The sequence below is a fragment of the Crassostrea angulata genome, chromosome 2 (genome assembly GCF_025612915.1).
Source record: "Crassostrea angulata isolate pt1a10 chromosome 2, ASM2561291v2, whole genome shotgun sequence".
Lineage (NCBI taxonomy): Eukaryota > Metazoa > Mollusca > Bivalvia > Ostreida > Ostreidae > Magallana > Magallana angulata.
Window position 1 is genome coordinate 20,868,517 of NC_069112.1, and position 12,220 is coordinate 20,880,736.

Consider the following 12,220-nt stretch of genomic DNA (forward strand, 5'->3'; position numbering starts at 1 on the left):
AGTTTCATGAAGAAGTTTAAATGTAAAATTGTCAACGGACGATGCACATGACGCACGACGACAGAAGAAGACAAACTGCACAAAGTCACTTGAGTGACTCAGGTGACCAACAAAATTAATGTAGAATCAACGATAAAAGTAATAAAAAAAAAATAACATAAAACTCAGGACACATGAAGAAATATTTAATTATTTTTTCTTGTCTAGAACAAAATACATGCAGATACGTTAAAATTTGCATTTAATGGTTTTTTTTTTCAATTACATTGCTATTATTTATCATGATTTATATTAGAAGAATGGTTTCTACAATATCCGTGGTATCATGAGGTAAAACTATACATATACAATTTGCAAAAAGCACAACGACATGTAATATTAATCAACAAAAACTTAAAAATACAATGACAAAGATATATTAAAAAAAATACAATGAGATTGTATTAGTTTTGAGTTTTGTCAATTTGAGACTAACATAAAAAAAGGTTCGACTAGCTCATAATACTCAAAGAACGATTCCTTATTATATTTATAAATTGTTCGGTAATGGTAAGCTTAAATATAGAAAAAAAGTTAATGGTGAATTGACAAAACAAAACATTACAAAATCAAATCATAGTGCCATAGACACTGAAGATTGTATAGAAATAATGAACTTCAAAATAAACGTTTACGTTAAATTTAAGCACCCTGTTATAGAATAAAAAATGTTTGCATTTTGATGTATTAACCTGCAGATAAATGGCTCTGTGCATTACTGTGAAATCATTAGATTTCGTGGTGGCTCATTTTTCGTGGAATTTGTGGGTACCTCTCATCCACCAAATAACATCCTTCACGAATTGATGAATTAGGGTAATAAAGTCATATTCCCTTTTGTAGATATATATGAATACACGAAATTACGTCCCCACGAACCTGTAAAATTTAAGTCATCCACGAAAATTGGCCCCCACGAAATTTAATGATTCCACAGTATTGATTTCCCTATAAAATTCGAAAACATGGGTTTCTTAACAATGAATGACCAAATAAGGATTTTTTTTTTATTTCGGACCACGGGACATGTTATACGTATAAAGAAAACTAGTGTTATGAATCGTTTCCTTCCCCCACTCGGTGGCTTGAAGAATGTCCGGTGTTTCCATGACCTAGTATTAAGAACATACAATCGTTGCTTGCATCAGTATTTCATAAACATATGATTTTTTTTTCTTCAATTTAATTTTTAATTTATATAAGAATGTCGCATTTCAAATCTTATTTTACGAAAACCATTCGGAATGATGCGTTACCTCTGCTTTTTCTGCCAACATCAACTTTGATTTCTCTGCATTTTCACTGCATATTGTTTCATTCAAAGCATTTTCCTGAATACAAGAAAAAAGGTCAAAAATGTTTTGTGAAAGTTTAATTACATGAAATTGTAGTCTCCAACGAAGATACATAAGAAACGCATATTAACCTTGTTTTTCAACATGGGCGCGTTTGTTGTAGACAATGGCTGACTTTGTGTGGGAGATGTTTTCATGTTCTGGCCAGAAGACGTTGTCATTGTTTTTAGTTTTTGAAACGTGTTGCACAATCCTTGCCTTACCTTTAAAATATAATAAAGCATTGCACCTTCAACTTATCAAAGGTTAAATATGATTTTACATTATAAAGTAAAATGTAGATTAACTAACCTTTTTGTTAAGTAAGACGTGAGTGACAAAAATGAAAACCCCCTGAAAAAAAAGAAATAAGAATATATACAGTATATAAGATAGATAATGTTTATTTAAAGTCGGGTTTTACAAACAATAAACATTAGCTATGGAGCTTTTGCCGATTTTCCGACTACATAATACCATTTCATAAAATTACAACAAAGAATATACAATATCAGTAACACATTACTAAAAACATAACTGCAAACATACCACAAGGATACTCTAAGACAAATAGATACCACAATAATTCTGACGTACTGAAATCAAACCTGTTTAGGAAACTTACCGACAAGCGCAACAGTTTCAACAGTGTGCATACCAACTATATATGTTTGATTAGAAATGATTAAAAGAGGTAAAGTTTCTAAATGACTCTGGCAGAGAATTCCAGATTTTTGCAGACATATTTTTGTGTAGTTGAGGGTATGTCTGTGTGGGAGTATTGCTGCAATTAATAGTATACAAATCAAATTCAAGACTGACCTGTAGAGAGTTTGCAATGACAAATATGTACTGAAAAATGTCTGTTTTATGGTCCACTGCGAACATGCCTAATATCCAGGTCACACCAAGCACTGGGACGAGGGTACCGAGGGATCGTAAACCGGATCTTTTAAAAAAAATGTAATCAAAAAGGAGAAAGAGTGCTAATAAAAAGTTTACGTATCGCAATTGCATGCATGCTACAAATGATGACACGAATTTTTATATATTAGATTCAGTTTTAAAATATTAAAAACTGATTAAAATCATTTCTGATACACTACCGCTATCGAAAGTCAATGTGTATCAGAACAGTTAACTTTAATCAATTTGAAAACATTTTTTAAAACAACATGTGGCTTTTCTTAGTCTTTGTTCTTCCTGATATTATATCAAATTTTAGTGTTTATAAGAAAAATGGAAAGGATTATAGTTTACGATATAAATGTCATGAAATACGAAAACAAGCCTCACTATATATTTTTAGTTTTTACTTACGAAGCTTTTTGCTGGAGTGAAGATTTTGACATTGTTCTTGAAGCATATAATACCCGCAGCAAAGAAACAATTATCAGGATGTTAAGCTGAAAAAAAAAATCACAGGTTTTCAAAAAACCAAGAAATTAAAACATTAAAAAAGTCAACGTTTTGCAAAGATAATGAGCAATATATTTTTTTTAACAATTGTTCTTCTTTGTTTTTGTTTGTTCTTTTTTTTTATAAAGTGTAAGTTTTTTGTTATTATGGAAATAAAAATGTAAAAATATAAAATTTTATACTCGAAGATTATTTTCAAATAAAGGTCATGTAGATAGAATTAAATTAATATAAAGCAAGTCCATTTACACACCAATTTCCGGGTACCTACTATATTTATCAAACATACTGGGATGATGAACAGGTAGAGAGATCCACTTTTCATGGATAACCAACAACTAAACAGTGATATATTGCAATTAATTTATCATTTTTTATTTATATTTATATTTTATTGACAATTACTGATTACAATAACTCATAAATATGAAAAGAGGTATATAACAGTCAAAATTCAATATATATCAAAGGAGAAAAATAATCGTTCTTTTATAGTGCATCACAAAGTATTATTAGTTAAATGACGTCATACTAGTTTTTTAAGTGATATCCTTTTCCCCAGAATACCCCAAGGTTAGTTGCTGTAATAATGGCTGGCAAACCTGACCACAAAAACGTAAAAAAAGAAAATGAAATGATAATTGTGTTATAGTTACAATATAACAGAACTAATTTGATTATATATTATGAAAAAAATAAACTTAAGGATATTCTATCATCATCAAATTTCGTAAGCTGAGACTTAATATATTTTATTTTTCCAAAAGAGAAACATTTGATATTATAACAGTATGTGTATGATATGTGGTGAACAATGCTTTCTCACCAAGTAAGTGCAGGTTTTAATTTGAGTACATTTTATGGGGTTTTTCCTTTAACGTTGCCTCGCCAGCCGTTTCCGGTGACGTTAATGAAACAATTGGCTGCTGAACAAGGACGAATAAAGCTTAAAACTGGTACTTATTTTGAAACTCGGTACAGTGATCTAGCCTTTTACATTTAAAATGTATTTGAACGGAGTAGGCAGAATCGGAGGTTTAAAATCCCCGTTTTATAGAATACTATAACTTCGGCATTATATTTCAAGATAGTCATCAATAGGTTAAAAATGTAGCTGCGTTCTCTCACCAGCGACTGGCAATCCAGCGAACTGCAATCGACAAAAGCAACACTACCAAATCCAGTGATGCTGGTTTACAAGAAAGAACCCTAAGGCTTATACATATAAGACATGACCTTTGGTGGTGTACTTATTTCGGTGGAAGACTCTAACTGCAACCAACACTAGAAGAACACAAAACAAACATTTAGATGACTTACCCCATGCTCCAATCAGAAACCAATGGATTCTGGGTTTTGACTTGAAGTTGTTTGCAACGTACATTGCATAGTATGTAACTGTTATGCTCATAAATAAATAGACACCAATGCCAAGCATACTGCAGAAAGTAACTAGGAAGAGGTAATGGATTATGGCCGTTATCGCAACACAAAGGTTCTGAAATTTAAAAGAGAATTGATACTATAAATTACAAACTTTTTGTATTAACTAGTAATTGATTTTTTTTTCAAGAACAATTATTTTAAAAGGCAGTTGGAAAATTCATTGCGTTCCATCTATTACCTCTCTTCCATTCTCTCTCTCTCTCTCTCTCTCTCTCTCTCTCTCTCTCTCTCTCTCTCTCTCTCTCTCTCTCTCTCAATTTTTCTTTTTAGACTTTTCTAAAAAATATTTCCAATTTTGTAAAATACTATACAGGTTATTAAAATTATGTCGCATTTTATTTAAAGCAAATTTGTTCATACTTATATTAGTTTCTAAAATTTAACCTCTAGATTCATGTTCTAATTCAAAATGAAAGAATTTAATGTATGATATACAAATTACCCCGTCATGTGTTTCCTCCACAGTTGTAATGAACATAACAAGGGACATAATCAAGGCTCCACACATATTCAGCATCATGATATTTTGTTCACTTTTGATATATCTGTATAAAATAATGACTTTTGAATACATATTTATGAAATTGTCATTTATCTTGCACATACTGCTAGAATGGTATGTGTACGGTATTTTGGGGGGTATTTTAAACTATGCATACTATACACAATCTATACAATATTTGTACCTCCAAGTCATGATGTAGATTACAAACGTTATGAACGCAAACGCTATCGAGAGAACCACACCAACAAAGGACATCGTTTTCAAGATGTTGCTTTCTTCTTTCACCTGAAAAGATGAAATTCATATCATTTTTTCTTCTTAAAAGGCAGTGTTACAATATTTTTCTGAATTGTTGAATTTTTATATCGAAATTAACTTCAGTAAGGTACAAAATGCGATAGCTTTTATTACATAGCAAAGAATTGTAAGCTCATTATCTCGCTTATAACTTAAAAATTAACAAACAAACTTTGACAAACAATTGGAAATATCTAATTAATTTACTTTTGCATCGAGAACATTTACATACAATTTAATTTTGGAAAACAAAATCGAGGTCATGTTCCTTTTATTTTAAAAATACATAAAACAACAACTCTCACCGAAAAATACGGTCTCATCAAAATGGCAAAGTTTGTGAGATGGTTACACAGACATACTGTTTTTTGGTGATCACTCTGTTTCACTTTGCAACCCCTCTCCGTCCATTTGCTAAGAAAAAAGAAGGTAATAGAACACGTTCTAATAACAGTGCATTGCGCAATAGCAGCGAATGTACTGTTAACCAATTTTTTATTCGCCTACGATACATATTTTACGTGGTTTACTAAAGCCTCGTCGTCGCGAATTAATCTCGCTAAAACGATAATGTTACAGGTAAAGATGAGATTTGATTGCGGTAAATAGTCGCTGCGAACGAATTTTTCTTCGGTAAGTCACAAAGTAAAGTTGTTGCAAATGAAATTTAGTTTACTGTACTGAAAAAGGCATGCTTTATTGAGAATGGATTGTTTTTAGAATACTGGAGAGAAATTTCGTTTAGGAGTTAAAAAGACCCTTGTAGGTACCGAAAATAAATCTATTGGACGAGCACACCCTAATCAGTCACAGTTTGTTGGACTTCATTACAGCTATAAAGCATAACGCTATCGGGTTTTATAAGTTCATATTTAAGCATGCGCGGATCTAGAGGAGGAGTCGTGGGAGGGGGAGGTTCCTAATCCCCTGAAAAATTCATGAATTTACATAATTATATTAGTGATTACAGAAAATGTGCCTCAGACCCACCCCCATCACCTGCGCCCCCCCCCCCCCCCCCCCCCCTCAGACCTCTACCCTGGAAAATTTAATGAATCCGCGCATGTTTGGGCGATATTTTTATCAATTATTTCTATGATATATAATTTAAAAAAAATCAGTTTACCTCTTAACAAAGTCAGAAAATATAATGATTTTTAAGCTAACATTTTGAAAAAGTTATAAATTTCCTTTGAACAAACTACCTTGTTTTAAAATCCCAGGAAACGCACACTGGATGCAATTCATTTGATTCATTCTATAAAATATTAAATTAAAATACAATTTGCTAAATTAATTTGCGCCGTTCGTGTGTAAATCCATACATATTGAAACAACACTCTCAATATTTTACATTATTTCAAAACCAATAATTGACATTTTGCAATTAATCAAAATACAAATTAAATGCCAAAAAAATAAGAAGTCTACCATAGATAAGATAAAAAAAACATCTTACATTAACGATATGCCTGAACGTTAATGCTAGGGGTGGATCCAATATTCCGACATCATTCTGTGTAGTCAGGGAGAGAATGGGAGAATTGACAAATGTATTTGTTGTGGATTCCCCCGTCTGAATTTCTAGTTTTTCGTTCCTGCAAATTTGAAGTTGGAGGAAACATGATATTTAATATATTGGTCTTTGTTGAAGTTATTATATTAATTTCACATACAGTACTAGTATTAAACCAATAAATAATGGATGAAAGTTTATTAAGAATAAAATTAATTATATTGGTTATATTCTATAAATACCTTTGTATTTTCCTTAGTATTCGATCGTTTAATTATTAATGATCATAGCTTAATTTTTTGTTCCATTTTCGTTTGCTTCAAAGATAGTTAGAGTTTAAGTAACAAATACAAAAAACCTGTGATTTTCCTTTGACAGCAAATCTGGTAGGGTTTTGTATATTATAGCCACACATCGCATGTCTAAAATATTAATCGAAAAGAAATCATTTAAAAAAGTTTTATTTTCATATTATTGGGGGCAGAATGTCATTTCGCCTTCGCCTCTTAAACATCATAAAAATAATCAATCTAGAAATCATATTGATGTTTAATTACAATTTGACTGACAGAATTAGAAAAAATATGTTTTTTCTGACCAAATAAACTATTTACCCTTTGGAACATTTATGTGTTGCTTTGGTAGTTCTAGAAAAGTCGGCATTTCGTTGTCATTATCCGAAGTATTGTTTGATAATATATCCGGAAAACGAATATCGCTTTCATCGAGATTTGTTTCGTTAATAGTCAGTTCTAGAATAGAAAAAACCAACCAACAGCATCTGTTTTTGTGAATATTTCTTGAAATATTGATAATAATTAAGTTGATGAATTGATATATAGTGATTACCAATATTGGAGCCACAAAACCTTGGCGTTGTTAAATTGTCTTTTTGCATCAAAATCTCATTAAGATGATCCATATTCTTTAATATTGAGCTAGCGCGTTTTCCTTTCTGAAAGATCACGGGTGACAGATATGCAAAGGTTAGGCATAAGGGTTTTAAATGGCAACAAGGTTAATTTATCGTTTTACAACTAAATAGAAAACACAATTCTTATATAAAACCTTAACCTTTTTTATGAGGGTAGTCCACGATTTCGAGTTGTTCGTTGATAAAATATTGTCAATCACGGCGTAGAAAACCTAAAATAACTCAATGTATACCATTATCATCCTTTTTGTACAGATTTGAAAACTACATATGCAGTTGATTAGAGAGGGTATTGGAGAGGGTTTGTATCGGCACCATCTCTTAAAGAAGCCATCTGAGTATCGGCCAGATGAATCTCAATTAAGTTTCATCAACGATTTCCGATCATCAACCATGTTCGATAGCCGAAAATTATCCGGATTTTTTTATACGTATCATATTAATTATCATAATTTAGATATAAGAACATAAACATCTTATTCAGTTGACCTTGATCATAATAATATCATGTTATTTTTCTAAAACAAATGAATGAAAACATTGTGCATTTCTTCAAACGATGATAAAGGCTAAAAATAATCAGTTTATACTTTTGTTTTGTTTTTTATCAAATCATCAGAATAATTAAATGCAATTTAATGCGAAAAGCAAAACTGTTTTTGTGAGCTGTATCACCTCGTTTTCTATGTCTGGTCCAGTGGTGTTAACAATCTTCTCTAAGATGTCCAATGTTGAGTTAAGGTCCCCTGCACTTATTCCCTTGATTGAAAATGTTGTGTTTTTCATCATGTGCAGAATTCCACTTACGGTTTCCTGGAACACTTTCGTATCCTGTTTTCCATCTTCTATTATACTGTTCAACTAAGCAGGTACATGTTTAACTAAAGTCAGACTACATGTCGTAAACAATCATTTATATAATATCATAGAATGAAAAAAAGATTCACCTCCTAACAAACATTCAAAAAGCAAACTGCATCTTACCTGCTGCGAAGCATTCCCCAAGCGTTCAGTCGTGGAACTTATAGTCATAAGGGAATGCATAAGTCCGGGTGGTTGAACTATTTAGACAATCATATTTTTTTTAAAAATTTAACAACAATATACATATATTACGCGTCGTGAAACTTTGAACATAACTGTTAATTTTAGAGTGTAGGCTAACCAACTTTATGTACATGTGAAACGTCCAAACTTTACATTATGTTTAAAAATTAAATGATTGTTATGTACCAAAAACTTGGATTTCGCAGATTTCTAGGATCGGGCATTTTTCTCCTGAAGATGTCTGATCCTGATAAATCCAAACGTATCTGGTTGTTCTTTTACATTCCTTCTCTATAATGGTCGGCATGGCGTCATATTTTGAAGAGGTGTAACATGATGAGCGTGATGTTGGTACAGTGGTATCATTAGACACACGGATTGAAAAACCCGGGAGTCGTGATTTTTTGTTGTCATAAGTGGATCCATCTATAAATACAAGATTGTGATCAATTTCTTGCTAACAATTTAAAACATAAAACTAGCTGAATGTAAAGTATTATCATACGCACATATGTTAGTACTCCTGTACCAGAGTTTGACTGAGCTGACCCTATATACTCTTCCTAGGTCTATTTGAAGCCACGCTTCTTTTATTGTTTTCTTCACAGCAGTATGAAAGCAGCGCCTTATATTATTTTGATTGAAATCGCCGTCCACTGCATACGATGCCAAGAAGGATTTGAAGTAAATAGAGCTACCTTTGACTTTGGTCATGTTAGTGACAATTTGTTCTGTAAAATTAATGAAATTCATTAACAAAAGGTATAACTCTTTGAATATGTTCATGAGGTGATAGTTTTAGACGGGAATTATAAAATTCATTAAAGACCCCAATAATAGATTTTAATGTTGCCTTGAGCATAATTATCACCACATTATATTCAAAAAGATGAGTTCAGGTTAATTTATACATTTTTTTCAACTGTAAATTAAATTAGATTTCGATTGATTGACATTGTGTTATTTTCATGATATACGATATATGCCAATCCCGGTTTGCTCCCTACGATAAGTCTTTGAGGCTTTGATGAAGTTAACTGAATTATACATTACAAATTTGATTCATAGTTATCACGCACACCAAAAATGAAATTAAAATGTAAATAAATTAACAAAAATTTAGGCAAGCTATTATAAGCAAGGAAAGCCTTAATTGCTATGCAAAACTGTTTAAAACTGATCCTTTGAATGCAGACGCTAATACAGACTGGGAAATGAATTCATACATAAAAACAGTTATATGCAGCACCCGATTCATTATGTACACTATATTTTTTTTTCAGTAAAATATTAGATTTGAGCTGCTTGAGAAGTTAAATTATAGTTGTGCAGTAAATAAATTTTCATTTTTTATTTTTTTTTAAAATAAAAACTTTAAACTTTAAATATATCGAATCATATTGTACTGGCAATGAAATCTTCTATCTTTAATAACATAGAATATCTATTCATTACATACTTCCCTGTAATAAGTGCTTTTTTGTAATGCAATTTATGTGTGAATATTGAAGGGAAGTTATGAAGGCGTTCACTATAAAGTGGTATTATTATCCGTTCTTGCTAATGCCTAAATGTACCCCTTTTTACTTGTTTTCAGTTCGATGTTTTATATAACCCTAACATTTTATATATTAATTAGAGCCGTTATAACAGAGTTGTCTTTAGGCAGTCCGTGTCAAACTCCATTTGGAGCAAGGCAAAATATATACTCATGATTTACTGTTCAGTAATTGGATAATAAATATGAATATATTGAACACAATGAAATTAACCTCACTTCATCTAGAGATTCTTATTTCAGTACAAACAACGTCAATGTCACGTTAGAGGGCATATGTTTCAGATTTTGACAGCCTAAAGATGTTTATAAATGAGCTTCTTTTGCGAAAAGAAGAAGGAGATATCAAATGGATGACAACTTGTTTTGATGAGCAAACTTCTGTTGACATGGAAAGCATTACGGTGTTTTTAATTTCGCTATGTTCACGGTCAAACTATTTTCCGTGAATATTGAACTGGGCATTCACCATCTCCGTGTAGGCTGACATTACAGATGCATGGTTGCATGAGGGCTTCTAATTTATCAGTTGTTTATTATAATCATAGTTTATTTAAAATTCGTTAAAAATAGCAAGCATGAGTATTATATAATATGTATTTAAAAAATAAAAACTAATTTAATGCATTTAATATTAAAATTAAACAACTATTTATAACGGAAGATTCTGTTCACTTTTATCTCTGCGGCCCTATCGAAGACATATGCATTGTGTACACGGATGCTAATTGTCCCTCATATCTCAGGCATCTCTTTGGGCAAAGACTAATGTACAACCATTATGTTTGCGATCGACATTCATATTGAGCAGTTCATTTTAAGATTGATTGAGGTATATCTAGACACGTAGGATTAAAGACGTATACAGTATACAGTTATAAAATATCCCATTGAAAATCCAATGTCTTGTTAAAACGGCTTTACATATAGCAATATAACAAGGAAATTGTAAAATTAATTTTTTTACGGATAAATAAAGACAGCAACAATGCCCCTTTAATCTAAGAAGAATTACACAATACACAGACTTGAAAAGGATTTAATACATAGTAAGTGAATTCTTCTTTATTCAGATAAGGGTGAAGTGTTTTTTTCCGGAACATCAAAAATTTGTCTTTTTTCTTAAAAAAGAGAGTTACAGTATTACATGTTCTTAGTTTGAAAATACTTTTTTTTTATAAACTAAGAAATTACTCCTGTATATAAAAAAGTTATACAAGAAATGCCATTTTTATTAATAGTGTTAATGGTAATATTATTATTTTTTTTATTCTTTTAAAAATATACAAGGTTTAAGATCCCATATGCCAAAACTTGTTCATGACAATTCGGAATTTAAAAATAAAAATAGATGACATCCGATTACCTAACATTAACAATAAATAGCTTTTGACATCAGATCAACTATCTAGATCTATAAAGCTCTAACTGAATGCGTCATTGCAAAAAAAAATCAAAAAAAATCAATGAACACTTAAAGAAAATAATGCAAAAAAAGGTAACAATGCCTGAATATATAGTATACATTTTTTAATTGTTGTTACTTTTGCACCTTATTTGTAACATGATGTCTGCCATGCAAATTGTTTTCACCAAAAAAGGTTCAACTTTAATTTGACTTTAAAATGAAACGTTAAAACTTCATCTATTCATATTAACAACGAAACAATGTGCTTTTAAATTTGCTAAATATAAAATCTGCATACATACCATCCGTTTGAACTTGGAAGAAGAATAACGAAATAACACAAAGAGTAAGGAGTTCCGCCATGTTGATTCATGAACTGACTTGGAAGTAACATTTTTATGACATACTCTACAAATATTACGACGAGGAAGGTGTTATCTGGTAGACCATCAGCATGTATTTTTAGAAGAAAACCAGGTCTGATCACAGGATGAATGACCATCTTTAAGTCCTCCTTAAAGATAGCTTAAAGGTGTTTAAAGGTAGCTTAAAGACGATCTTTAAGCAACCTTTAAGCTACCTTTAAGCTATAAGTATTGCTTAAAGGTGGCTTAAAGAAAGCGTAAAGATGGCTTAAAGGCAGCTTAAAGACCATCTTTAAGCCACCTTTAAGCCACCTTTAAGGACAACTTATAGGTCCTTAATGTCCAAACTTCT

General features: G+C 31.2%; 1 protein-coding gene across 1 annotated transcript; it reads right to left on the reverse strand.

The window, feature by feature from the left end:
- Window positions 1–1,023: 1,023 nt before the first annotated feature.
- LOC128173751 (adhesion G protein-coupled receptor B1-like) lies at window positions 1,024–11,866 on the reverse strand. Its single transcript, XM_052839426.1, has 23 exons — window positions 11,806–11,866; window positions 9,047–9,268; window positions 8,724–8,963; window positions 8,475–8,551; window positions 8,166–8,351; window positions 7,631–7,702; window positions 7,406–7,511; window positions 7,171–7,308; window positions 6,915–6,978; window positions 6,500–6,638; window positions 6,246–6,298; window positions 5,346–5,454; window positions 4,925–5,028; window positions 4,681–4,783; window positions 4,113–4,290; window positions 3,325–3,394; window positions 3,064–3,130; window positions 2,694–2,779; window positions 2,196–2,322; window positions 1,686–1,727; window positions 1,466–1,597; window positions 1,296–1,370; window positions 1,024–1,151 (listed from the first exon to the last, which is right to left on the reverse strand). The coding sequence occupies exons 1-23, from the start codon at window positions 11,864–11,866 to the stop codon at window positions 1,047–1,049; spliced, it is 2,556 nt and encodes an 851-aa protein (XP_052695386.1). The 3' UTR covers window positions 1,024–1,046.
- Between the last annotated feature and the right edge of the window lie 354 nt (window positions 11,867–12,220).

Excerpts from the sequence above, each read along its gene's own strand:
- LOC128173751 (XM_052839426.1), bottom strand. The coding sequence starts at position 11,866 with ATGGCGGAACTCCTTACTCTTTGTGTTATTTCGTTATTCTTCTTCCAA. Across the intron at positions 4,784-4,924 it reads ATCTACATCATGACTTGGAG|ATATATCAAAAGTGAACAAA; the intron begins GTACAAATATTG and ends TATTTTATACAG. Across the intron at positions 1,728-2,195 it reads TCATTGCAAACTCTCTACAG|GGGGTTTTCATTTTTGTCAC; the intron begins GTCAGTCTTGAA and ends CTTTTTTTTCAG.